Source organism: Portunus trituberculatus, chromosome 31 (assembly GCF_017591435.1).
Source record: "Portunus trituberculatus isolate SZX2019 chromosome 31, ASM1759143v1, whole genome shotgun sequence".
NCBI classification, from domain to species: domain Eukaryota; kingdom Metazoa; phylum Arthropoda; class Malacostraca; order Decapoda; family Portunidae; genus Portunus; species Portunus trituberculatus.
In genome coordinates, this window is record NC_059285.1 from 24823146 (window position 1) to 24850377 (window position 27232).

At 48.2% G+C, this 27232-nt stretch overlaps 1 protein-coding gene across 2 annotated transcripts in view; it reads left to right on the forward strand.

The window, feature by feature from the left end:
- The window catches only part of LOC123511349 (thioredoxin domain-containing protein 16-like), a 548807-nt gene that overhangs the window by 386253 nt on the left and 135322 nt on the right, over window positions 1-27232 (forward strand). For both annotated transcript variants that reach the window (XM_045267153.1, XM_045267152.1), the window contains exon 13: window positions 23966-24053. In XM_045267153.1, the coding sequence (XP_045123088.1) occupies window positions 23966-24053 (88 nt within the window). The remainder of the gene's footprint in view (window positions 1-23965; window positions 24054-27232) is intronic.

The window sequence follows — 27232 nt, forward strand, 5'->3', positions numbered from 1 at the left end:
GAGTAAGAAGTGGGAAATGGAATTCAATGTGAACAAAAACCATGTCATGGAAATGGGAAAGAGTGAAAGACGACCCATGGGAATCTATAAGATGGAAGATGGAGTAGAACTGGAGAAAGTAAAAAAGGAAAAGGACTTAGGAGTGACGATGGAAGAAAACAATTAACCAGTAAGCCATATTGATAGAATTTTTAGAGAAACATATAATTTGCTAAGGAATATTGGAGTAACATTTCACCACATGGACAAAGAAATGATGAAGAAATTGATAAGTACTTTAATAAGACCCAGATTGTAATATGCAGGAGTAGTGTGGACCCCTCATAAAAAGAAACACATAAGGAAATTGGAGACTACAAAAAATGGCTACAAGAATGGTTCCAGAATTTGAAGGGATGACATATGAGGAGAGACTAAAGGCTATGGATCTACCAACCCTGGAACAAAGAAGGGAGAGAGGAGACCTGATACAAGTTTTTAAATTGATCAACGGAATGGACCAAGTGGATAATGAGAAACTGATCCTGAGAGAAGAATATGACATTTGAAGCACAAGATCGCATAGTAAAAAGCTGAGAAAAGGAAGATGTCTGAGAGATGTTAAAAAATATAGTTTTCCGCAAAGATGTATTGAGACGTGGAACAATTTAAATGAAGAAGTAGTGTCTGCAACGAGTGTGCACACTTTTAAAGTAAGATTGGATAAGTGTAGATATGGAGACGGGGCCACATGAGCATAAAGCCCAGGCCCTGTAAAACTACAACTAGGTAAATACACACACACACACACGCCCCCTTGATCGTCTTCCCAGAACACGAGAGGCATGCCTGCATCTCCGTGAGCCACTCTGGGTTCTCAATACGATGTTTGGAGTCTGTTCTCCATCACCACTATCTCTGTCTTCTCTCTGTTCTGAGAAAACAGGTGGATCCTCTGAATCATTTTCCGAGTCTTCACTACTGCTGTCTTCGCTTTCTTCAGTTTCTTCCTCATAATCACTGTCACTGTAGTCAGGCTCAGAAGCACTGCTAAATAAAAATTTTCTGTGTTGTTCCATAGTGAGTTATGAACTGAGATGTCCCTTTGCTCTTATCAGGGTGCTTTCGACACAGTGGGTCGCTGGGGTTGCCAAGTGTCGCCCTCAGAATGGGAGAATAACTTTGTTACCCCTAAATATACAGAGCTAGTGGCAACACTACAGGTGGAAAAAGAAGCCAGATACTTCCACTCACCATCTGACTCGAGAAACCGCGCGTGGAGCTCGAACATGAGGCGCAAAAATTCTTGATTACGGGAATGATCGCCGTAGCTACGGACGCACTGATGCAGTCGTTCATATACGATCGCTGGAACATAAGGGTTAAACCTTTCACTGTACTATGATGCACTCTCGCTTTGCTTATTCTCAATAAAAGTTTAAGTCAGGTGTTAAACTTGTTATAATCGGTTTGCTTAACGAAGTTTCTCTTAAGGAAGTGTTTTTTAGGAACGTAACTCCTTCGTTAAGCGGTTGGTTGCCTATATATATATATATATATATATATATATATATATATATATATATATATATATATATATATATATATATATATATATATATATATATATATATATATATATATATATATATATATATATATATATATATATATATATATATATATAATTTTAATGCTAAAATTAATTTCTTCACTTACCTGTTTTTCATACAAAATATAGCAGTTCCACTGCTTCACATACCTTTTCGCCGAGAAACCGCCCGCTTTAGCGCTATGCCTGGCAGCGCGGCGCTCATTGCTGCCGCCAGCACATTGCGTGGACAACGAGTCAGTTATTTCTCAAGGGAGAGAATCTGACTGCGGGAGGAAGGGAGGCCAGTGATGTTTTGTATGAAAACAGGTAAATGAAGAAATTAATTTTAGCATTAAAAATTTGATTTCTGTCACAGACACCTGTTTTTCATACAAAATATAGCAGACTCGAACACTGAAGGAGGCGGGAGTCAGAAGAAAGTGCCAGGCATAGAGGGTGAAAACAAACTGTCCATATGTAGACACTAACCTCTTGGTTGAGGCCGGGCAGCATAGGGGTGCCAGCGGGCTCGGCTAAGGGTTTGGGAGGTCCTCCTAACCCGTGTGTCTAAAAGGGAGCAGGCCTTAGGGGTCAGGGGATGAGTGTTCCAGGAGCATGCTCAATACCCTGACACAGAGGAGAGAACCCCGGCTACTGACCCAATCAACTAAGACGAGCAGTGTAAGGGAGCACTGGAGTATTCACCTGAGGGAGCCGAAGCATTACCCTAGAGCAAGGAGGACCTTGTGGTAGTTGTCAGCCCACAATGTGACCGGCTGCAACAACTGGACCCAGGGAAAAAACGTCGGCTTCCTTCCGCACTATATCGCGGAGATAATGGTCGGCAAAGACCGAGTGAGTCCTCCAGCGTGCTGCCTTCAGGATGGTTGGAACCGAGCAGTTTTCCCAGAGGAGCATGGAGGCAGCAATGCCACGGATGTCATGGGCACGGGCATTGACCTCTAGGCAGACAGAGTCAGAAATAGCTTCATGGGCAGACTTGATGGTATCCCTGAAGAAGTATGAGATGGCTGCTTTTGACATAGGTCGAGAAGGGCGTTTAACTGCAATAAACAGATTCCTGGGCCTTGTCTCTGAAGCAGTCCGTTGTAAGTAGTGGCAGAGAGCCCGAACAGAGCACATAAAGCGCTCCTCATCCATGGAACCGAGAATGGAAGTAAGGTTCTTAATATGGAATTCCCGGGGCGTGCTGTGAACTCCCGTATCCGTCTTAGCAATGAACTCAGGGAGATAGCAGACCATAAGATCCTGTCCTTGCCAGCTAGTCCGGGAGGAGAGGGCCTGGATCTCCCCTACCCTCTGCGCTGTAGCTAATGCCAGGAGAAAAAGAGTCTTCCTGGTCAAGTCCCTGGAAGACGAGAGCCGAAGGGGGTCGAAGGGGGCCTTGGACAGGTAGCGAAGAACTACATCCAAGTTCCAGGAAGGACTAAGATTCCTAGTAGGTCTGCAGGGTTAAGAAGAGCACTCCTTGACAATAGCTCTCAACACCCGGTCATTGTTAAGGTCCACGCCCCTGATTGCAAAGACTCCATTCAGCATGGCCTTATAACCCTTAACCCCTTCGCGCCGGATGTTAAAAAAGCCCGCCTGTATGATATACGGGAGGTAGTGCCGCGCGCCCGAGCGCGGGAAACTCGTGCAAGCTTGTCATACTTGTCGTCTTTGTGTATTATGCTGCTATTTTTTAGTCACTATATCGCCTTCGAAGAGGAAAGTGGACGCTTCTCTCTTTGGAGAAAAAGAGAGAGTGACATTTGCTAATATTTTAGACACAAGCGGGATGCATGTAGCTTATCTTTCGAGAGGAAGAGGTGTGTGTGTAATTCACTGTTTGATCTGCTGCAGTCTCTGACGAGACAGCCAGACGCTACCCTACGGAACGAGCTCAGAGCTCATTATTTCCGATCTTGGGATACGTCTGAGACCAGGCACACACCACACACCGGGACAACAAGGTCACAACTCCTCGATTTACATCCCGTACCTACTCACTGCTAGGTGAACAGGGGCTACACGTGAAAGGAGACACACCCAAATATCTCCACCCGGCCGGGGAATCGAACCCCGGTCATCTGGCTTGTGAAGCCAGCGCTCTAACCACTGAGCTACCGAGTCGTGGATTGGAGACAGTGTGGCCGTGATCTTTGCACCACTTCCTGTACACCTTCCACTTGTGCTGATAGTTGGAAGCAGAGGAAGGCCTCTTGTCGTGAGATAAGAACTGGGCCACCTTAGAGGAGAAACCTCTGTGCCTCAGAAAGCGCTGGATAGTCTCCACCCTGTCAGCTGAAGCCCGGGGAGACCGGTGTGGAACTTGTGGATGTGTGGCTGTCTTAATAGATCTTTGCGAAGAGAGAGGCGGCAGGGAGGCTCCACCGACGCCGCCAACAAATCTGGAAACCATTCCTTTTGAGGCCAGTAAGGGGCTATGAGGATGAGACGCGTGTTCCGGGAAGCCCAGAGCTTGTTGAGAACTCTCCTGATGAGGGGGAAGAGTGGAAAGGCGTACAGATCCTGGTTTTCCCAATTGTAGAGGAAGGCGTCTGTGGCGATGGCCGCCAGATCCTGAAAGGGGGACACAAAGTTCGGAATCTGGTAATTGAGACGAGTGGCGGACAGGTCGACTGTTGGGTAGCCCCAGACCCGCCACAGCAGGTGACAAACATCCATATGTAAGGTCCACTCCGTGGACAGGGATTGGTGTCGGCAGCTGAGGCAGTCGGCCACCACATTGACTGAGCCCCTCACAAACTGGGGCAAGATCGACACTGCATGCGCTTCTGCCCAGTCGAGGACCTGGTGTGCCTCGAGGTTGAGAAGGATAGAGTGAGTAACCCCCCTCCCTGTGCAGGTAAGCAAGGGCCGTGGTGTTGTCCGAGAAGACAGTGACAACTGAGCCCCTCACCACCTCCGTGAAGAGCTGGAGGCCGAGGCGGATCGCACGGAGTTCTAAAACGTTCACGTGGAGCGTCTGTTCCTGGATGTTCCACAGGCCACTCACAGAAGCCTGGAGGAGCGACGCACCCCAGCCAACTGTAGAGGCATCCGTGTAGAGAAGGTGGTCCGGAATGGCAACCTGAAGAGGCTGACCCTGCCCCAAGTTCTCGTCCTCCAGCCACCATTCCAGGTTCTGACGTGAAGCACTGTCCCAGCTGACCGGATGGTCGTCTAGCATCGACCACCTTTCCCATTGCTGGTTCAGTTGGATCTGCAGGAGATGCGTCCGCCTCCTGGTTCCCGGCACTAGATGTATGAGGGAAGACATGTGCCCCAGAAGTCTCAACCAGTGCTCCGCTGGGGGGGACAGGCAACTGAGGAAGGAGCGGAGTAAATCCTGGAGGCCTCGTATCCTCCCCTGGGTCGGGAAAACCCTTAAAAGAGGGGAGCAAATCACCATCCCGAGGAAGGTCTTCTCCTGTGCTGGGGTCAGGGATGACTTCTCCCAATTTACTCAGATGCCCAGGTCCGAGCAGAGCCTGAGCAGACAAGCTGTGGCGTGTCGAGCTTCTACCGCTGAAGAGGCCAGTACCAACCAGTCGTCGAGGTAGCGAAGGATGCGGAAGCCCCAACGATGGAACTCCGCCGAGACAGGAGCCATCAGACGAGTGAAAACCTGTGGAGCAGTGGAGAGACCGAAGCAGAGAACTCGAAACTGAAAGTGGTACCCCTCCCACACAAAGTGCAGGAACTGACGGCTGTGGGGATGAATGGACACCTGAAGATATGCGTCCTGAAGATCCAGTGACACTATCCAGTTGTCCTGTCAGGTAGCCGACATTACCATCCGGACAGTCTCTCATCTTGAATTTGGTGGTGACGACGTACGTGTTGAGGAGGGAGAGGTCGATGATAGAGCGGAACCCGCCTGTGGCCTTTGGGATGACAAACACATGGCTGGAGAAACCTGGGGAAGGAGGCGCTTCCTCTATAGCCCCTTTTGTCCAGAGACGCTGGAGCTCCATCGCGAGGGCGAGACCCTTGGGCGACCCTGGGGCATAACCCCTGCGATCCTCGAAGAGAGTGGTCAGGGGTGGGGAGGAAAAGAAGGGGATCTGGTAGCCTTCCCACAGAACGCTGAGGACCCACTCCTCAGCCCCGATCTTGAGCTAACCTTCCAGCAAATGGCCAGACAGCCCCCCACCACCCCATGGTGAGATAGACTGTCATTTCCGAAAGGGCTTACCCCTCCGTCCTCCTGACTGCCCACTAGGGCGGGCAGAGAGCGGTCCGGAAGATCCACCCCGAGGATTCCCAAGACGAGGGCGAACTTGTGTTTGCCGGGGAGGAGCAGCTGGAGGCCTCGAGGCTGAGGGGGCAGGAAGATGAGAACCGCACTCCACCAAGGGTGTACCGGTGGCCGGACGTGGACGAGCCAGGGCCCTGAGAGCAGTCTCGTGGAGAGTCATAGCAGCATTACTCTTGGAAGACTGGAATGCCTCCTGCAGCTTGGCCTCATCAAAGAGGAGAGGAGAAAAGATGGGGGACCGTCTAAGGATGCCCATCTCCACCTGAGAGAAGGTGGGTCTGAGGTGGGCCCCCTGACGATGTGACTGCACACACCTTTTTGCGTCAGGACTCTGGGGGGGCAGGACACTGAACTTCATCAGGTCTCTGTCCGAGGACGAGGGGAGAGCTGAAAGAGGTGGGTCAGTAGCCAGGGAAGACACAGGGTTATGTAACTCTCCCAACCGTGAAGACACCAGGCTGTCAACAGAAGCAAGGAGTTGCTCCTGCCAGGATTCCAAAAACAGGGAAAGATCTATAGAGACTGGAGGCTTAGACCTTTGCTGAGAAGCTGAATCATCAGCAGTGAGTTCATCCTGAGAAATTACACTGCCTGCCTGAAGGGAAACACCTCCAACAGAAATAGCAGAGGAGACCTGAGAGCTAGAATCCCCAGACATATGGCTCGTGTCACTGCTGATACCAGACCGGGTATGAGAGCCCTTAGACTTACCCTTTAAGTTAGCTTTAGCCTCCCGCTTGCGCCTCAACCCGCATTGATACTTGTAGGCGGTAAGAATCTTATCCTTGCTCCAGCCAGAACACTCATCACACCTCTTACCTAGGCTGCAGAACTCCCTGCACTTGATACAGACCGAATAAGGATCGTAGAGGACACTACCCAAGACCCTGGAACAGTCAGGCCTAGAGCAAATCCGCCTCGTGGGCTGTGGCGAAGGAGACGTAAACACTGCAGAAGGACCGGCAGGGGCGTCCATATGGCTGGCCAAAACACCCTCCAAGATGGGAACAGACCCCCCCGGAGACACAGGAACATCACTAGAATCTTCCTCCATAGAAACAGGAGGAAAAAGAAGGCGAAAAAAAAGGCAAGGAAGAAAGAAAGCAGCGGCGGAAACGCAGGTCTACTCGCTCTGCGCGCCGAGAAATAACTGACTGGTTGTCCACGCAGTGTGCTGGCGGCAGCAATGAGCGCCGCGCTGCCAGGCGTAGCGCTAAAGCAGCCGGTTTCTTGGCGAAAAGATATGTGGAGCAGTGGAACTGCTATATTTTGTATAAAAAACAGGTGTCTGTGACATATATATATATATATATATATATATATATATATATATATATATATATATATATATATATATATATATATATATTGTGATGGGCACCGTCTTAATCCCCTTTAATTTATTACATTATTATATGTGAAGCCTATTGCCACCCATCGCGGGCCCCTCGGGCTGTTCTGCTGAGCAGACAACCCCCCTCCTTCTTGCTTCTCGTTGCAAGCGGGAGTCAGTAACCAGCCAGTCTTCAGCGGAGGTAGACACGTGCGCTCTTGGTTTCTGGCACAGGGTGGAGACACGTGTTGCTGGGCTGTTCTTGTTACTCGCTAGTCATTGGTCTGGGAGTTGTGCCCTCCTGTTGAGTAGTTGGCTTGCTACTGTGTAGACCGTGGCTGTGTAGGACAACGGGCGTGTTGTCCTGAGGAAAGTGTAGCCAGTTGGGGCTGCATTTCCTGTTGTGCGTTCGTCCACTCGGGTGTGGCGACGCGGAGGGACGCGTTATTGTTTCGTCCCGTTGTTGCTGTTGGTGGCTGTGGTCACCAGTGTGTTTGGTGGGCGGCTGTGTGCCCCCACCATCTTTTGTATAGTTTAAGTAGTAAACTGTATTGTAGTGGTAGTAGCCACGCACACTATTGAATGCGGAGAGGCTTCATGTCGGCCAGTAGTGCGTAGTGTCGTCCGCCAGACTTGTCTGCGATGAGTATTTGGACTCGCATATAGCTGGTGTCACCCGTAGGTGGTGTCTGGGCTTGTGTGTACATCACCGGATGTGTTGTACACATCATATATTGCAGTAGTAGTAGGCCAGGGATGTCAGTCTAACAGGTGTTAGTAAGCACTTGTAGTAGGATAGTATAGTAATATATATACTGCGACCGTGAGGGTTGTCCAGTCTGTGAGTTATCACAGTCTGTGGACAAGGCGTGGAGAGGCATTAATACTTCATAGAGAAGTGGGTGGAATTGTCCTTGTGGGCGGTTTCTCTAGGGGTATTAAGGCCTCGCCCTGTTACACATAACATCTACCATTTATAAATTCTACTTGGTTGGGTACAGGAGGAGAAGGAGTTGCTGAGGAGATTCCCTTACAGTGGGGAAATTATACACTGTTGGCGACCTTGAAAGAACCTGAGGGTTACGTCGGCTGTGAGTTATAGTAGTGGGGACTCTGTGGAGTGTTTTATAATCCCCACTGTACTGACCGTAACAAAGTTGGCGATTTTGCCAGAATAACAGTCTAGTGAGCTGTAGCAGCTAACCGCAGCCGGGTGACGTACTGTTAAAACCGTAACAGTGGCGACCTCGCCAGGATAAACCAAGTGCTTTATAGTGTGTAGTGTTATTGTGTGGGGTATTATTACTTATATTATTTTATTGTTTGTGAGAACGAGTCCCTGTGAGCACCATGGAGAGAGTTACTGGTCTTTTCACCCCACCAGTGGAGGGTGAGGATGCGAGTGTGAGCCGGCGAGACTCACCACGTGGGTATGATGAGTCGGTGGCCGCGCGTGGGGTCAGTGAGGACGCATTTACTACGTGTCATGATAACGCACGTGGCGGTCCCAGTGAAGGTGATGTGGGATATATTAGCCCTGGCAGAAGTATCGGAAGCAGGAAGGCTCCCGACGATCTAGTCCAGCAAGCAGTATTGCTGATAGTGTCCAGTCAGCTGCCAGACTGGAGGAACTGCGATTGAAGCTGGAAATGAGGAAAATGGAGATAGAAGCAGAAGAGAGGCGAGAGTTGAAGAGAGAGCTAGAGAGAGAAGAAGAAGAGTCAGAACAGAGAGCAGCAGCAGAGAGAGGCTAGAGAGAGAGCGGAAGAAAGAAGAGCGAGAGAGAGAGAGACTAGCAGCAGAGAGCTAGAGATGGAGATGATGAGATTGGAGATGGAGAGAGAAAGGGCAGATAAAGATAGAGAGTTGGAGTGGGAGAGAACTCGCCATGCAGTAAGTACGCCTGGAGTTGTTGGTAGTGTAGGAGGAGGAGGAGAACAGAGTGTTGAGCGTACTTTAGTTCAAAGTCTCCAGCTAGTCCCCGAATTTGATGAGGCTAAGGTGGCTGAATGGTTTGTCCGCTTCGAGAGGAAAGCCAAGGAGTTTGCTTGGTCTCGAGAGAGATGGGTAGGCTTGGTCGCGAATAAACTCAAGGGAAAAGCCTTGGAAGTTTATGATAAAATGTCAGCTGATGATCTGGATGATTATGAGGAGTTTAAGGCTGACATTTTGCGGGCATATGAGCTGCGACCAGAAGCCTATCGCTTGCAATTCAGAGGAAAGAGGAAGCGAGCAAGTGACTCCTACCTCGAGTGTGCTCGTTCACTGGAGCAAGTGTTTGAGAGATGGGTTGCTAGCGAGGGTGTTGACTCTCTCGAGGCTTTGAAGGAGTTAGTAGTTATGGAGCAGTTCATTGATATTGCTGATAAGGAGCTGGTACCTCTGTTGAGGGAGAAGAGGTTTAGGACCTTGAAGGAGGCTGCTACATGGGCTGATGATTATGTGTTGGCCCACCGTCCTGTGCAGCAGCCTGGGAGTTGGAGTCGTAAGGAAGGTGGTCCTAAGGGAGGCCCAGGGAGTGGTGGCAGTTCTTCCTCGGGCTCTCCAGGCCACTTTAGGCGATATACTGGATTCGGCAGTAAAATGGGTTTTGAAAGCCCCAGGCCCCACCCTCCTTTTTCTGCGAAGGACGGGACGGCGGGAAGGCGGCCCCTAGAACGCCCAAGTATGATTCCCAGCCTACGTGCTATCACTGCCGAGGAAAGGGCATTTTAAGTTCAATTGCCCAAAATTAGTAACAGCTGAAACTCCAAAGTCCTCGCAGAAACCAGTTGCCTTGTTGGTGTGGCCAGATAAAGTTTGTGGTGATGAGTTGACTGCTCCTTCAGGCTTTAGAAGTGAGAAGGCACGGCGTGTGCCTGAGTTGTGTTTGGAGGAGAGAGCAGGTTGGCCCACCTGTCCCTCCCCCTGTTGCCTCGCCCGCTGTTGTTAAGGATAGTGAGCTTGACTGGTGCCGTCCTTTCCTGTGTGGAGGCACTGTTGAGATTGATGGCACCAAGTATCCCATCACTGTACTGCGTGATACGGGAGCACAGCAGTCAGTGTGCCGAAATGTCACTGGGAAGAAGGTGACATCTAGCAAGGCAGTGTTGTGTCGTGGACTTAACACTGTGGAGGAGTTCGTGACGGCTGAGGTGACGCTGTCATGTCCTCTTGTCACTGCTACGGCGCAGGTAGCAGTGGCAGACGAACTGCCAGTCGCAGGAGTGGACTTCCTGCTTGGGAATGATTTGGCTGGTGGTCGTGTATGGATCCCAACCTCTGATGAGGATGAGGTTGCTGAAGAGTCTGGGCCAGTGGTGCAAGACTCTGTAAATGTTGTTACCCGCTCTCAGGCCCGCTGGGCTGAGAGAGAGCCTGTTACTACCCAGGAGGTTGCTAGCAGCCAGGTGGGATTGACTCCAGATGGGAGTAGCAGTGCTGATGTGGTGGAGCCAGTGTTGGGCTCACCATTGAGTTCTGGTGTAGAGGCTGACGGTGACGGCGTAGAGTCACTTGTTAATGCACCGGACTCGGCTTTGGGAGTTGTTGCTGAGAGTGAGGACGGAGTGTTGGGTGTAGCTGAGTTGTTTGATGGTTATCCTCACTCTGCAGAGCACTCCGGAGGGAGCACTCGTGCTGAGTCGCTTCCTGGTGTGGAGGCTGAGGGCTCTGATGTTCAGCACAGGCCCCAGCATGATAAGTCAGGCAGTTTGTTGGAAGTTGGCGCCCAGGGTGGGAGACTTCCAGTTCTGCGGGGGTTGGAGTTTCTCCCCTGTGGAGCATCGTGGAGGCAGGGAGCGAGCTGTTCCCTTGCCTGGTGACTGCCTGGCTGGTGGTGATGATCCTTCTGAGGACTCACCGGATCACATGGCAGGAGCGGAGCAGCCTGGGCCAGCTCTCCGTCCTCGATGCCGTGTGGGACGTAGGGTTGCAGCGTTGCCTCAACCCCATGACCCTATAGTCCCCCTTTCTCTTACCCAGCTAGAGCCTGCAGAGCTCATTCGTAGGCAGCAGGAGGACCCGGCGTTGGCCTCCTTCTTTGCTCGAGTGGGTGAGGGAAGTGAGGAGTTGGAGGGCAGGGAGGAGTTTGTTTTGCATCAAGGGGTGTTGTGTCGTAGATGGCAGGAGAGTGACGGTGGTGAGTTATTGCAAGTAGTTGTGCCGCAGAAGCTGCGTGAGGCACTTGTGCTGTTGGCACATGAGGGGCCCATGGCTGGACACCTGGGCATCCGAAAGACCGTCGCTCGCCTGCGTCGCAATTTTGGTGGCCCAGCATGTCTGGAGAAGTAGCCACGATTCTTAAGTGCTGCCACACTTGTCAAGTGGTGGGCAAGCCTAATCAGACACCCCCTGTGGCGCCACTCCACCCTATCCCTGCTGTTGATCCTCCCTTCACGAGGGTTTTGATTGATATAGTAGGTCCTCTGCCTACTACCAGGGCTGGTCACAAGTATTTGTTGACCATAATGGATGTTACCACGCGGTATCCTGAAGCAATTCCCCTGAGAAGCACTCACTCTAAGGTGGTGCTGAAGGCTTTGTTAACCTTCTTTACACACTTTGGATTGCCAGCAGAGCTGCAGTCCGATCAGGGACCAACTTTACTTCAAAGTTGTTTAAGGATACGATGACTGCGTGGGGATCAAGCATATTGTGTCCAGTGCTTATCATCCACAGTCTCAGGGAGCCCTGAGAGACATCATCAAACTCTCAAAACCATGCTCAAGAGTTTCTGCATGGAGAGAGATAAGGATTGGGACGAGGGTGTCCCTTTGTCTTATTTGCGGTGAGAGAAGCGCCCACTGAGTCCTTGGGTTTCTCACCCAATCAGCTAGTGTTTGGACACCGAGTGCGTGGACCGCTCGACGTAGTTCGGGAGGCTTGGTGTCAGCCGTCGCCTGAGCGCCCTGTCTCACTGCTTAAGAGCATTATGAGCAGTCGAGAGAGATTAGCCAAGGCATTAGAGGTGGCGCAGGCCCACCTGTGTAAGGCCCAGCAGAGTATGAAGGGGTATTATGACCGAAGGGCCGAGTATCGGAGTTTTGCCCTGGAGATGAAGTGCTTGTGCTGTTACCACTTCAGGGCCAGCCGCTTGCTGCCCGCTATAGTGGCCCCTATATTATAGAGAAGAAGGTAGGTGACCTCGACTACCTGGTGGTCACTCCTGACCGGCGCAAGAGGGCTCAGCTGTGTCACGTTAACATGCTGAAGCCCTATTTTCGTTCTACTAGCCAGAAGGGCTCTTTTAGTTCTGCCGTGCAAGAGGCATCTTCAGTTTTATTTTTCTGCCGGGAGGGAGAGGCTCCAGAAGTTATTGGGCCTGAACCTGTTGTTCCTACAGGGCAGTGGGAACGGAATAGCCTCCATCTCTTGAAAGAGAAGGTTGAACATTTAAGGGATCAGCAATATGAGTTGCTTCGGCGGCTGAGAAAGTACTCTTCAGTGTTTAGCAGTGTCCCGGGCAGGACACAGTTGATAGAACACGATATTGATGTTGGGGACGCAGAGCCTGTCAAACTGCCCCCCTACCGAGTAAATCCTATGAAGCAAGCACTGGTGGAGAAGGAGTTGGAGTACATGCTTGAGCATGGGCTCATTACTCGGACTTACAGTCAATGGAGTTCCCCAGTCACCCTGCAGCCTAAGCCTGATGGCAAGGTCAGGTTTTGTATTGACTTCAGGCGGGTTAATGCTCTAACAAAAGTAGACACTTATCCCTTGCCCCGTGTAGATGACTCTGTGGACCGAATCGGGTCAGCTACTTTTATCACCAAAGTGGACCTTGTCAAGGGTACTGGCAGGTCCCATTGACGGAGCGGGCTAAGGAGATAGCGAGTTTTGTGGCCAACGGCGCTGTCTATCAGTGCCAAGTGATGCCTTATGGGCTGCGAAATGCCCCAGCCACATTTCAGCGTCTCATGGACCGAGTTACTGATGGTCTGACTCACTGTGTCGTATACATTGATGACGTGGTCATCTATGACACAACATGGGCTGAGCATCTGACTAATGTAGAAGCCCTCTTTGCACGACTCCAGGAAGCGGGATTAGTTGTCAACTTGGAGAAGTGTGAATTTGTACAAGCTCGGGTGCAATACCTGGGTTACCGAGTGGGCCATGGCTACATCACTCCTCCTGAAGCCAAAGTAGAAGCGATCAGGCGGTTCCCTGCACCGACCTGTCGCCGTGCCTTGCAGAGATTCTTAGGAGTGGTAGGTTACTACCGTCGTTTTGTACCGGGGTATTCGACCCTCCTGGCACCTCTTACAGATCTCTTGCAGAAGGGTAAGAAGTGGGTCTGGAGTGAAGACTGTGAGAGCGCCTTTCACCGAGTTAAGACCATTTTATGCGAGATGCCAGTGCTCCAGGCCCCTGACTTCAGAAGAAGTTTTGCTCTCGCAGTAGATGCCAGTCAGGTGGGAGTAGGCGCAGTTTTATTGCAGCCTGATGACCAGGGTGTTAACCACCCTGTGTGTTATTTTTCGTAAAAGTTTACTCCCGCCCAGAAGAACTATTCAGTCATTGAGCAAGAGCTGCTTGCCATTTTGTTAGCCTTGCAGCATTTTGAAATTTACATCCCGCTTATGGGCCCCAAGTAGTCATCTATTCAGATCATAGTCCCCTTCAGTTCTTAGAAAAGTTTAAATTTAAAATCAGCGTTTAACTCGCTGGAGTCTTCTACTCCAGGAGTACAATATCATTGTCAGACATATAAAAGGAGCAGACAACGTTGTAGCTGATTGTCTGTCCCGGGCCATTCCCTTTAATCAGTTCCATGCCTTTTAAAAAATTTTGTAAATGTTTTGTTTCCAAAATTTTTTCTTTTAAGGGAGGGCGTGTGATGGGCACCGTCTTAATCCCCTTTAATTTATTATATTATTATATGTGAAGCCTATGGCCACCCATCGCGGGCCCCTCGGGCTGTTCTGCTGAGCAGACAACCCCCTCCTTCTTCTCCATTTTCGTTGCAAGCGGGAGTCAGTAACCAGCCAGTCTTCAGCGGAGGTAGACACGTGCGCTCTTGGTTTCTGGCACAGGGTGGAGACACGTGTTGCTGGGCTGTTCTTGTTACTCGCGAGTCATTGGTCTGGGAGTTGTGCCCTCCTGTTGAGTAGCTGGCTTGCTACTGGGTAGACCGTGGCTGTGTAGGACAACGGGCTTGTTGTCCTGAGGAAAGTGTAGCCGGTTGGGGCTGCATTTCCTGTTGTGCGTTCGTCCACTCGGGTGTGGCGACGCGGAAGGACGCGTTATTGTTTCGTCCCGTTGTTGCTGTTGGTGGCTGTGGTCACCAGTGTGTTTGGTGGGCGGCTGTGTGCCCCCACCATCTTTTGTATAGTTTCAGTAGTAAACTGTATTGTAGTGGTAGTAGCCACGCACACTATTGAATGCTGAGAGGCTTCATGTCGGCCAGTAGTGCGTAGTGTCGTCCGCCAGACTTGTCTGCGACGAGTATTTGGACTCGTGTATAGCTGGTGTCACCCGTAGGTGGTGTCTGGGCTTGTGTGTACATCACCGGATGTGCTGTACACATCATATATTGCAGTAGTAGTAGGCCAGGGATGTCAGTCTAACAGGTGTTAGTAAGCACTTGTTGTAGTAGGATAGTATAGTAATATATATATATACTGCGCGTGTTGTTCCAGTCTGTGAGTTATCACAGTCTGTGGACAAGGCGTGTGGAGAGGCATTAATACTTCATAGAGAAGTGGGTGGAATTGTCCTTGTGGGCGGTTTCTCTAGGGGGTATTAAGGCCTCGCCCTGTTACACAACATCTACCATTTATAAATTCTACTTGGTTGGGTACAGGAGGAGAAGGAGTTGCTGAGGAGATTCCCTTACAGTGGGGGAAATTATACACTGTTGGCGACCTTGAAAGAACCTGAGGGTTACGTCGGCTGTGAGTTATAGTAGTGGGGACTCTGTGGAGTGTTTTATAATCCCCACTGTACTGACCGTAACTAAGCTGGCGATTTTGCCAGAATAACAGTCTAGTGAGCTGTAGCAGCTAACCGCAGCCGGGTGACGTACTGTTAAAACCGTAACAATATATATATATATATATATATATATATATATATATATATATATATATATATATATATATATATATATATATATATATATATATACCTCTCTCTCTTGTACTTTATCAACTATTCTAGAGTAGAAACTCAATGAATTTGTTACACACGACCAACCTTTTCTAAAACCAAATTGGCTATTTGATAATAATTTGTTGTCTTCAAGAAACTCAATCCCTTGTTTCTTTATTACTCTTTCACACATCTTGCATATTACACTAGTTAGTGATACCGCTCTGTAATTTAAAGGTTCTTCCTTCCTTCCTCTCTTATATATGGGAACCACCTCACCTCTTTTCCATTCTACTGGTACTGTTCCATTTTCTATTGAGCATTTTATGATGTATATAGAACTTGCTAGTTCTTCTCTACATTCTTTTAATATTCTGCCTGAGACTTCATCTGATCCCATTGCCTTCTCCTCATCTAATTCCGTCATCAACTTTTTTTATTTCAAACTTGGTTACTTTAATCTAGCTCTTTTCCATTCTACTGGTACTGTTCCATTTTCTATTGAGCATTTTATGATGTTGTATATAGGACTTGCTAGTTCTTCTCTACATTCTTTTAATATTCTGCCTGAGACTTCATCTGGTCCCATTGCCTTCTCCTCATCTAATTCCGTCATCAACTTTTTTATTTCAAGCTTGGTTACTTTAATCTCTTTCATATGGACATTCTTTCAATTACCCTGTGGTCTTTCAAATTTGGATTCCTTAGTAAAGACCTCCTGAAATTTACTATTTAACAGTTCTGTCATACTTTTTGGGTCTTCCACCATCTCGTTCTCTCGTTTTTAACTTTTTTATTGTTTCTTTTTGCCTTATTTTTCCATTTATGAATCTGTAGAACAATTTTGGTTGTTCCTTACATTTTTCGACAATGTCCTTTTCATAGTTCCTTTCTTTTTCTTTCTCACCTTAGCATATTCATTTCTTGCTGAAGTTTTCCTTATTTTCTGGATTTCTGTTTCTCCTCCACCTTTTCCATGCTCCATCTCGTTTTCTCCTTTGCCCTAGCACACCTTGCATTAAACCAATCCTTCTTTACTTCTTCTTTAGGTCTATATTTTGGGACATATTTCCTGACTCCTGTTTTGTATATTTCCAAAAATAAGTTATATTTCTCTTGCATTGTCTCTTGAGTTTTCCATCTCCTCCCAGTCTACGTTTTTACAATAGCTCTTGAGGTTCTCAATGTCAGCCTTTCTGTAATTTAATCAGTCTCCTTTGTATGATTCGTCTTTATCTTCCTTCCCCTCTTCTATATCCATTTCTAATATTACACGGTCACTCTTTCCCAATGGGCATTTATATCTTATATCATCGTTCATTTGTATATGCCTTGTTAAAGCTAGGTCCAATCTTGCCGGCTCATCATTTCCTCTGAATCTTATGTTTTTCTTTACTCTTTGGACCATCATACGAGTATTATCTATCATTAGATTCAGGAATCTGTCTCCCCAGGCATGTGCACATGCGTGCGTCTGCATGCATGCGTCTGTCACTGTTTATCTTTCTCTACGTTTTCAATGCGAAAGAAAGGGAAAATGATCCCGGTATTACCAGGATTTTTAAGCAGGTATCGGTATATCGGTATGATAATTTCATATAAAAAAGGACGGTATCGATATGTTTCAGAATATCGGTAATACCTGTATCAACTTTTTTGTCGATGTCGCATATCCCTACAGCAAACTGATGTGAATTGTGCATGGCGGGCATCTCAATGAATTCCTCAGTGACAACAGTTTAAATTTTTCAAAGTAAAATGAAGGCAAAAGAGGAATAAGATCTGGGAATGGTTATACAAGAAAATCTGAGCCCTGAACTACACATAAGTAAAATATTTGGAACAACATATAAAATGTTTGCTAATATTAGGGTGGCATATTATTTAGACAAAGATATGATGAAAAATTTATTACGAATATGATATGCCCAAAGTTAGATTATGCAGCAGTGGTGTGGTCGTCGAGCTTGAAAAAGAATATAAGGAGATTAGAATGGATAAAGAGGATAGCTTCAAGTATGGTGCTGGAACTGAATAAAGAAAGGCTGAAGGAAATGGGACTGCCAACCTTACAAGATAGAAGAGAAAGAGGAAACCTAGTAACATTGTATAAAATACTTAATGGCATTGAAAAGATAGATAAGCAAGACCTGGTGCTGGTGACAGAAGAAGCTGGAAGGGTAAGAGGACATGCAAAAAAGATTAGGAAGAGGCAGTGTGTGAAGGTAAATGCTATGTGGAAATTACAGTTTCCCATAGAGAACGGTGGAAAAGTGGAATGCATAGAATGATGAAGTTATTGCAGCACATAATGTGCATAGCTTTAAAGAAAAATTAGATAAGTGGAGAAAGAACACTATGAGCCTCGTTCAAACTCTGTACAATACAACTAGGTAAATACAGAGAGAGAGAGAGAGAGAGATGCTAATCCCTAGTGCCTGCGTTGCCTCCTTTCCTTCTCCCCTCATCACTCTTCTTGTGTCTGTATAGGAAGAGAGCAGGTGAGGACAGGATAGCAGGTCACGGTCACAAACCAATTAGACCTCATTTTATAGAAGAGATCGGCAGACATGTGTCTATCTGTGTAAAGGAAGATGAAATAAAAAAAAATTGTCTATTAATTTTGGTCAGTTTCCCTAAACCTTTTTGCAGTGAGGGTTTGAAAGTAGTTATCAGCAGCATTACAATAATCTGCTGTTTTACAACTGAACTGGACACTCTGTGTCGCTATTAGTGTGTTGAAGTGAAATAATGATATTGTGAAGTAATTATTACTCATCTTATTCAGCTTTATACCTCTGTCTAAACATAATCTTTTGTAATGGTGCTATTTTGAGAGTTGTGTGATATGTATATTTGTGATGATGAAGGTAGTGAGAAGAAAACAGTGTTTGAAAAGATCATAGCAGTGTTATGATATATATATAGAGAGTGGAGAAGCATGTCAGTGAGGAGTGGGTTTATAACTGGCTGCCCTGTGAGGTATCCAAAGTCCTTCATTTGCCCAAACAGAAGCAAAAGCCTCCGCTGTTATCAGTCCATTAAGGGCCTTTGGATGGGATATCTCACCTTGCCTTCTGGCCCAAACCTAGCTAGGAGCTAAGCATTGTAGATTCACTTAAGGGAAAGCAACAGAGATAAAATCTTCCTTCATGTTCATATACATGTTGTTGTTGTTGTTTATAGGTTTATTGTATAAATTTATATACATTACATATACAAATGGTATACAAAGCGGGCATCAGCCCGCCGGTGGGGGTTGTAGTGTTGTGTGGTCACGGTGGGTGCAGCGGGCTGTGGTGCCGCCGCTTTCGTGTTGTGGTGGAGAGCGACGCTGGCAGGTCAGGCTAGGTCAGCGGGGAGGACGTGCCACCCTGAGCACCTGTAGCATGGCCTCCCTGGGTGTGTGGCAGATGAAATGGGCCGCCCTGGCTTCACGTCTGCCGAGGAGGCCGCTGGCTGCAGGCTGGATGGGTAGGGGCTGTGACGGGGCATGACAGGAGGTAGTGTAGTAGTGGGCGGCGACTCTGCCTCCCGCAGTGCTCGCACTCCTGCCCCTCAAAGCCATCATAGAGCTCCTCCTTCGTGCAGAAACCCAGCCTGATGCGCTGCAACAGCACGCCGTCCGCCCTGGGCTGCTGCAGGGAGGCGTCGAGCGGCTGGTAGTCAGTGGCGGCAGCGTACCATGCTACCTGCCTCTTCCTTGGCTCCAGCCGCCGGTGTGTCTGGCGCGTCGTCTCAATGGCGGCGCACCTGGCTCGTGCCTTCACCTGCCGCAGACTGGGGGGCACGGGCCTGGTCACCCAGGGGCTCTCCACTGCTCTCTTGGCGGCTGCGTCGGCAGCCTCGTTGCCTCGCACCCCTACATGGCTGGGGATCCAGTTGAGCCTCACCTGCCACCCCTGTGCGGCGAGGCTTGGGAGGCTGCCCAGGATGGCGGTGACGAGGCCCACGGGCACAGAAAGTGGGGGCAGGGATCTCCGCCTGTGGCCACGGCCAGCCCTTGATGCAGACGATGCTGCGGACGGCAAGCTGTAACCGTAGCAGCCACGGGTTGCAGCAGAGGAGCTCGTCGTCCTGCACCAGGGCCAGTCGCAGTCTCCTCTGGGCCACGCCCTCCGCATCGTGCTGAAGGACCGTGGCCACGCGGCAGGCCATGACCTACTGGACTCTGATGGAGAGGGGCACCAAACAGGTCTCGCTCTGCATGACGCAGGCGCTAGACCATCTTGGTGCCCCTAGCATGGTCCTCATGGCGGTGTTCTGCACCACCTCGAACTGCTCCTGCTGGTTGGGAGAGAGCGCCACGAGGACGGAGGCGCTGTAGTCAACCAGTGAGCAGACAGCTTGCATGTAGTACAGGCGCAGGACGAAAAAAGTGACCCCGGCCGTGGGTCGCGTCATGGCCCGCATCACATTGAGCCTTGCCTGCGTCCTCTCCCTCAGGTAGGCGGCGTGGGCTGTGAAGGACAGCCGCTTGTCCACCCACACCCCAAGATACTGGTAGGAGTCGGTCTACGTCAGCTCGACTCCCTGGACGCGCAGCTGCCAGGCCGGGTCAGCAGCTTTTACTATCATGGCCTGAGACTTCTCTGCCGAGATCTTGAGCCCCAGCTCCTTGCACTTCTTGCTGATGAGGTCGAGTGCCTGCTGCGTCCTCCCGAGCTTGTTACCCCTTCCGGTGACCACGAGGGCGAGGTCATCAGCGTAGCTCAGGAGGACGGTGCCGTCTTGGGAGGGCAGGACCACCAGCTGCTCCATCAGCAGGTTGAAGAGGAAGGGGCTGAGGATGCTGCCCTGTGGAGTCCCATTCTCGAACTCCTGGGAGCTTGACTTGAGGCCTTGAAACTTGACTCTCGCGCGGCGCTACTGCAGGTAGTCCCGGAGCCAGGCTGGCAGCCTACCTCGCACCCCATTCTGCACGAGTGAGGCGTGCACAGCTCGAGGGTTGGCCAGCTCGAAAGCCTTCTCGAGGTCGAGGAAGACGACAACAGTGGGGCGGTGGTTGGCCTGTGTCAGCAAGGTGAGAATGCTGTCTGCTGTGCTCACGCCGCGTGTGTAGCCGAATACGTGTGGATGGAGTGGCCCCACCCGCCACCGTAGTCGGGCCAGGACCATTCTCTTCGCCGTTTTGGCCGTGCAGCTGAGAAGAGAGATGGGCCTGAGCTTGGTGGGTTCCCTCGGCTTTGGGATGGGCTGGATGTCGGCCTCCTTCCACGCAGGTGGCAGGTGGCCCGCCGCCCACGACGCGTTGATCACGGCCAGCAGGATGGCGTCCCTGGCTGGCCCGACATGGGCCAGCATGGAGTACAGCACACCATCCGCCCCCCTCTGCTGTGTCGCGGCCACACCTTTTCGCATGCTCCAGCTCCTGCTGCGTGAAGGCCCTGTCAGTGTCGTCTGCCTCCTCCACTGCCGCCTTGACGGCATAGTTCCAGCAGGACTGGAGATGGTTTTGGAGGCAGCGTGTGCGGGGGGGGGGGAAGCTGGTCGCTGGAGCCTCATTCGGTGAACACCGTGACGAGTCTCTCTGCCTCCTGTTGGGGGTGGGGGTGGGCTGCCGGACGGAGCGGGGCTGCTCCAGAAACCGTTCTAACGCTCCTCCAGAATTGGCCAAGGGACGTGTGTTGGCTGAAAGTGGAGCACCACTCCAACCACTTGGCCTCCTTCGCTTTCAGGGACACCTCCCGCGTGTGTGCCACCACCAATCAGGCCGATGACGGCGGCTCCGTGCACGAGGGATGGCAGCATTGGCCGCCCGCTGTATGGCCTCCATCAGGTCCCTCTCCTGCTGGTGCAGGTCGGCCGGGGGCTGGTAGGCGGCCCACCACTTGTTGAGAGAGGCCTGAAACTTGGTCCAGTCTGCCTTCCTCGTGTTCCAACGCGGGGGCGTGCAGGGCGGGACGGGTGGGGCAACTGGGAGTGTAGTGAGGGTGGCGAAGTAATCGCTAGTGAGGGTGGGGTGAACCCGCCAAGCGGCGCCGGCTGCCAGGTTCCTTGATACCAGGATGAGGTCAAGCCTGCCCCCCCGGTTGTGGGTGGCTTCCCCTGTGTGAGGGACATCCTCGAGCGGGATGGCCAGGTGCCGCCCCGCCTCGTTGGCTCGGGACAGGGAGTAGAGCACGGGGTGATGGGCGTTGAAGTCATCCCCCACCAGGCGGCTTGTGTGGGCGGCGAGGGTGAGCAGCTCACCCGCCTCCAGCTGGTGCCTCTGGCTCCTGTAGATGTTGTACACCAGCAGCTGGAGGCTTCCCACGTGCAGCTCCAACGCCAGCACCTCCACGCCGTCGCCGCAATGCACTGGGGCGGCGACTCGGCTGTGCGGTATAGTGCTCCTCACCAGCACCGCACAGCCGTGGGTGCCGTCTGCAGCGAGGAGCGAGTGAAGGGTGTAGCCCGCCACCCGCCACTCCCAGGCAGCTGGAGTTAGAGTCTCCTGGAGGAGCACCACGTCCAGATTCTCCTCGAAGACGGCCTGCAGCACCTGCTGTTTCTTGGGTCGCAGCTCCTGCACGTTCCACTGCAGGACTCAAAGCTTCGGGGGGCCTTGAGGCTGTCTGGTGTTGGTGGTGTCTTCAGTGCTGCTACTCTCCATCGTGGTGGTGGGCGGGGTTTGCTGGGTGGATGGCGCCCGGAAAAGGGTCCCTCGGGGGTTGTGGGGGCTGAAAGCCGCACTCGGAGATGGCCGAGACGGTCTCCAGGCGGAGGAGCGCTTCCAGCTCCTCCTTCCTGGCAGGGACGCTGCCGGGGCTGGCAAGGAGGTTCACCAACAGCTGCACGATGCGCGCCAGAAGGGCATTCATCACCACTCTTGTTTCCTCGCTGAGAGACGGATGCACCGTGGAGGGGATTGCTCGGGGCCATGAGGCGTCTCGACCCCGATGTCCGGGCCGGGGCTGGGCCTCCGGCGTGGGCGTTGTTGCTGGCGGGGCGAGGTTTTAATCCCCCTTGTTCGGGTTGTTGGCGGGAAAGAGGGGACATGTTCATTCACAAAAAAATCACAGAGGTCATTAGAAAGCTTACGCACACAAAATGACTAGATACATAATATTGTGCTGATAATATTGGTGTGCGTGTATGAGTTTGTCTGTGATATGTAGGTGTAAGAGAAAAGAAAGAAAAAAATAATGTATGTGATAGTTCAGTGAAATAAAGTAAAGCAAGCTAGTAGAAAGCAGATGTAGATTCGTGAAAGGTGAAAAGGTGACTTTAGCAGTGGCTGAAATAGAGCATGTAAGTTAGGGTGTGTATGTGAGAAAATGTGTAAGTTTAAGGGTATACAATGGTAGGTGTTTTTAAGGGCACACTTTTATAAATTGATTTAAGGGCACACTTCAGGTTGATGGGAGGGTCTAGGAGGGGGAGATTACACGCATGATGGAGGGAGGTGAGGCTTCAAGGTCAAGCTGTCAGCCACAACTGCCTGCAATTAAACATTTGTTTCTTGTAATCTTCTTTTCTTGAAGATTTTTTATTCTAATTCTCATCAAATTTATGCCTGTAAATATGTAGTTATTTCTGAAAAAAATTGAGAGCTAAATGACGCATGACCCGTCTTGATGCCTGGCCATGTATTGAGTCACTGAGTGAGAGAGAGAGAGAGAGAGAGAGAGAGAGAGAGAGAGAGAGAGAGAGAGAGAGAGACCAAATGTTGAAATTTATTGAGAAAAATATTCATATAAATTTTTTTTTTCTTTCTTCCTAGACACAAGCATTAAGTGATACATCATTTTCTAAGGTCTGAGTCATGCCATAATGAAACTGCACAAGACATTATAAATGCTAAGGGTATTTAAGTATATAAAAATAAACTACACCATGACGTAATTTCGGGGCTGAAGGTTTCAGAGATAATAATCTCAAAATAAATCCCCCCCCCATAAAGTCTGAGTTGAACTTCCCACCTTCATTTTGAGAGGAGAGGACTGGAATTCATGTAAGTCGCACATTCCTGTTTGATGGACCAACCTTTTCCCCGCCTATTAGTCTGAGTTATCGAGGGTCAACAGTAACATGCATTATAGGAGACGTCAGAAATCAACAAAATCACACAAAAAAATATTTCAAAACACATAAACTACACCTTTGATGTTTGGTGGCACTTTACTACATGTCAGTAAAACTGACCACCTATCCATAACATCAATAAACTAAACTAAAAAAGTTTCATAATAGTGAAAAACAACTAGTATCCATCCTGCTCTTAATTTAACTTTAGTAAAAGCTTTGTTTGCTAAGGTAAGAAAATTGAAAATAAACATGGCATTGTGCAATTTGGATGTAGATTACAACATTATCTCTCGTACTCAATGTATCCTCTGAAAAGTGCAGAAGCACCACTGGAGGTACATGTACCCCAGGTTGGGAATCCCTGTTCCAAAACACTCTTTAGATATAAGAAATTTTGCTACTTTCATATTCAAGGAAAACTTTAAAGGTGTTTAAAAAGAATAGCATATTTTTATTTGTTTATTTGTTTATCATTTTTTTAATGTGAGCAGCATACCAGTTGCATGTGCTAATTTACCCAATTTCCTATCAGATTCTTTTAATTTCCACTTATGTGGAGATTAGATTAAGTGGAGAGCTTACACAGGCAACACTCTGTCACTGGTGAAAAGGTTACTGATTTAGTTCATATATTTAATACAATATTGATAACCTGAAATTAAGTAAAATATGCAATGATTTTTGTAACATTTTATTTTGTTAACAGGAGCATCAACTTTTCGTGAAGTATGTCACATGCTGGAGGGGACCCAACTCTTAGGTCTACATATTTCCCAAGAGGCTGTCAGTACCTAGTAAGTGTAAGAGAGAGAGAGAGAGAGAGAGAGAGAGAGAGAGAGAGAGAGAGAGAGAGAGAGAGAGAGAGAGAGAGGGTGGAACATGCAAGAATGAATGACTTGAAAATAAATATCACCTTCAAACCAAATATTTCTTTCTTATTTGTTTAAATGCTTGGCCTCTAACTTTTTATCTGCCTTTTTCACATTTGCACTCCATTTCTCTGATCTTGTATTTTTCTCATTAATCATGATCAATATTATTCTCATATAAGAACATCAGAAAACGAGGGAAGCTGCAAAAGGCTGCCAGGCCTACACGTAGCAGTCCTTGTGTGAACAAAGCTACCTAATTCCACCTATCATCCTTATCCATAAATTTGTTTAATCTTTTAAAGCTCACTATTGACTCAGCACTAACAATTTAATAATATAATTACTGAGTCTGTTCTATTCATCAGCCACTATGTTAGAGAACCAGATCCTTCCCATTTCTTTCCTAAACCTAAATTTCTCAAGCTTGGACCCATTATTTCTGGTTCCATCCTAGCTATTGATCCTAAAAACTTTGCTAATGTCCCCCTTTGTTATACTACTTAAATATTTCTATCAGGTACTCTCTTGACCTACATCTAAGGAATGTAAATTTAGTATCTTTGACCTCACTTCATAGGAAAATATCCTCATTCCTTGTGTAATGATCCAAACCATATGAGATGCTCCTGAAGCATTTTTTACTTCACTAAGATTCACATTTGAACTGTATGCATATTAGTTTCACAGAGGAATTTAGATGTCAGGTCTTTTGTCACACTCAAAAAGGAAGCTGGACACAGGATGGTCAGCCATATTTTCTTTGACCTTCCAGGCAGCCACATATTCTTTAGATAGTCTACCGACCCAGTGTTCAGCCCTCTTAACAGGTTAAATGTTGTAGCAAGATCTGTGCATACTTAGGAGGTGTGTGTATACTTCAGGGACTATGATACCCTGATGAAGTGTGAGCCCAGAGGGCTCCAAGGAAGAAAGCATGTGCTCAAAAGGGGGGCACACCAAAATGCACCTTGGTCTTTAGTTAGATATTAGGTTGTCTGGTAGGAGGGATGTGCTATCATGTGTGACTGCCAGGTGGGTGCTGCCTTGGCCCCAAACAATAGCTGCTGGATTGTGTGGTAACATACTGTGTGGTACCAATATCTGAGTGCATTTGTCAAGTGGGGTGCCATTGCATAGTTGAAGGGTTATATTATGGAAATATATGTGTTAAGTATCAGCAAAGCTTGTTAGTGTCTTGATCCATGCCTCTGGGTTAGTCTGAATCCAGGAGTGACTTTAACCCTCTTTGACACAAACTGCCTCCATGTCTTGCTACTTGCTACCCGCTACATGCAACCACTCTGTAATGGCTTCACCGCTACACTTGAATCCTCTTAGACATTTTCCTTTACACTGATTCTAATATACTTACATCCTTGTTAAAATGTTGGAACCAGAACTGTACAGATGAGGTCTGACCAGCTCCAAATGAACTTTAATATTACTTCAGGATTTGTCTTTAACACTACTGAAAATTAATCCTTGTATCGTATTTCTCGTATTTTTTGCCTCTATGCATTGTTTCCTTGGACCACGATTGGAGCTCACTATATTTTCTAAATCTTTTTCATATTCTGAACCTACCATGGCCTTTTTGTCTTTTTGTTTATCATGTTCCTATCGTGAGGATTTCCTTTACCTAGGCTAAGAGTCTTGCAATGACAAACCTCACAGTGATGGATTTTGCTCAATAACTGACTGATCAGACACTAACCAATTTTTATTTAAGACCGTCACGACAGTTTTCTTTTTCCATGAATCTATAGGTTTTTTGAGTAGCTGTGCGGACAAATACAAATGACACGATAAATAAGCCAAAAAGGCATGCTAAATATCATAACTTGTCTTGTTTGTCTACGATTTACAAAACTTGTACTACAGTGGAGAGCTGTGACTGCTTGCCTATGGGGATCACTGGCGTGACACTCATGATTGTTCTGGTTATATTAGTGTTTGTTGGTTAGGGGTCACTGAGGTTGTGTCAAACGTTCACAATCTTTCACACAGCTTTTCTGGGCTGACACAGGAATTCCATATATGTCCTCATCCACAGCTTTGCTAGAAGAATATGAGAAATATTTAAAAAATTATTATTAACACACGCCTGTAGGAGCATGTACAGGGTGTCCATCAAAATCATGTATAGTGGTAGTGAGTTGGCAGAGGTAAGTTAATGTAGGCTTTGGAAGCTGGAGACCCAAATAGGTAAGAAAACAATGAATTAAAGCACATTAAATGATTGTGTATACAATAATGACTTCCTGGAGAATGATTGAATGATAACATATCAGATACCTGCTTTTCTAGAAAATGTGAGGGTTGGGAAGGTGCCATCAGCAGCGTCATGGCAATCTGCTGTTTCACTGCTGAACTGGACACTACCTGAGTCATCATTAGTGTGTTGAAGTGAGATAATGATAGTGATGTATTTATTGTTTGTCGCAACATAATTTTTTGTAACTTATTGTGAAAGCTGTCATGTAAAGTTGTGATGATGAAGGCAGTAAAAAAAAAAAAAAAAGTGTTTGAAAAGATCAGAACAGTCTTATGATATATAGAGATGGTGAAGAAGCCTGGCAGTGAGACATGATGGGGTGAAGCGAGCGTCTTGGAGGGGGAGATAATATGCATGACAGAGGGGAATGGGGATTCCAGAATTGAAAGTCCAGCGGTCTCACAACGATACATTTGTTTATTTGTTTCTAGTTGTCTTCTCTTCTTGATGTTTCTCATTCTAATTCTCGTCAACTTATACCTGTCAGGCAAAAATTATATATATATATATATATATATATATATATATATATATATATATATATATATATATATATATATATATATATATATACACACACACACACACACACACACACAAATATATTTACATCTATTTATGAAGATGTTATTTCAGATAGTGGCGATCCAGATACGTGGGCGATTACTGTATTGGCATACTATACTGTGAAAAGTAACATCCAAGAAGCAGAGAGAGAGAGAGAGAGAGAGAGAGAGGGGAAGGAAGGAGGGGAGGGAGGAAGTGAGAGAGATGGGGGAGGAGGAAAAAAAAGGAGTTGGAGGAGTCATAGCATCCTCTGGCAGAA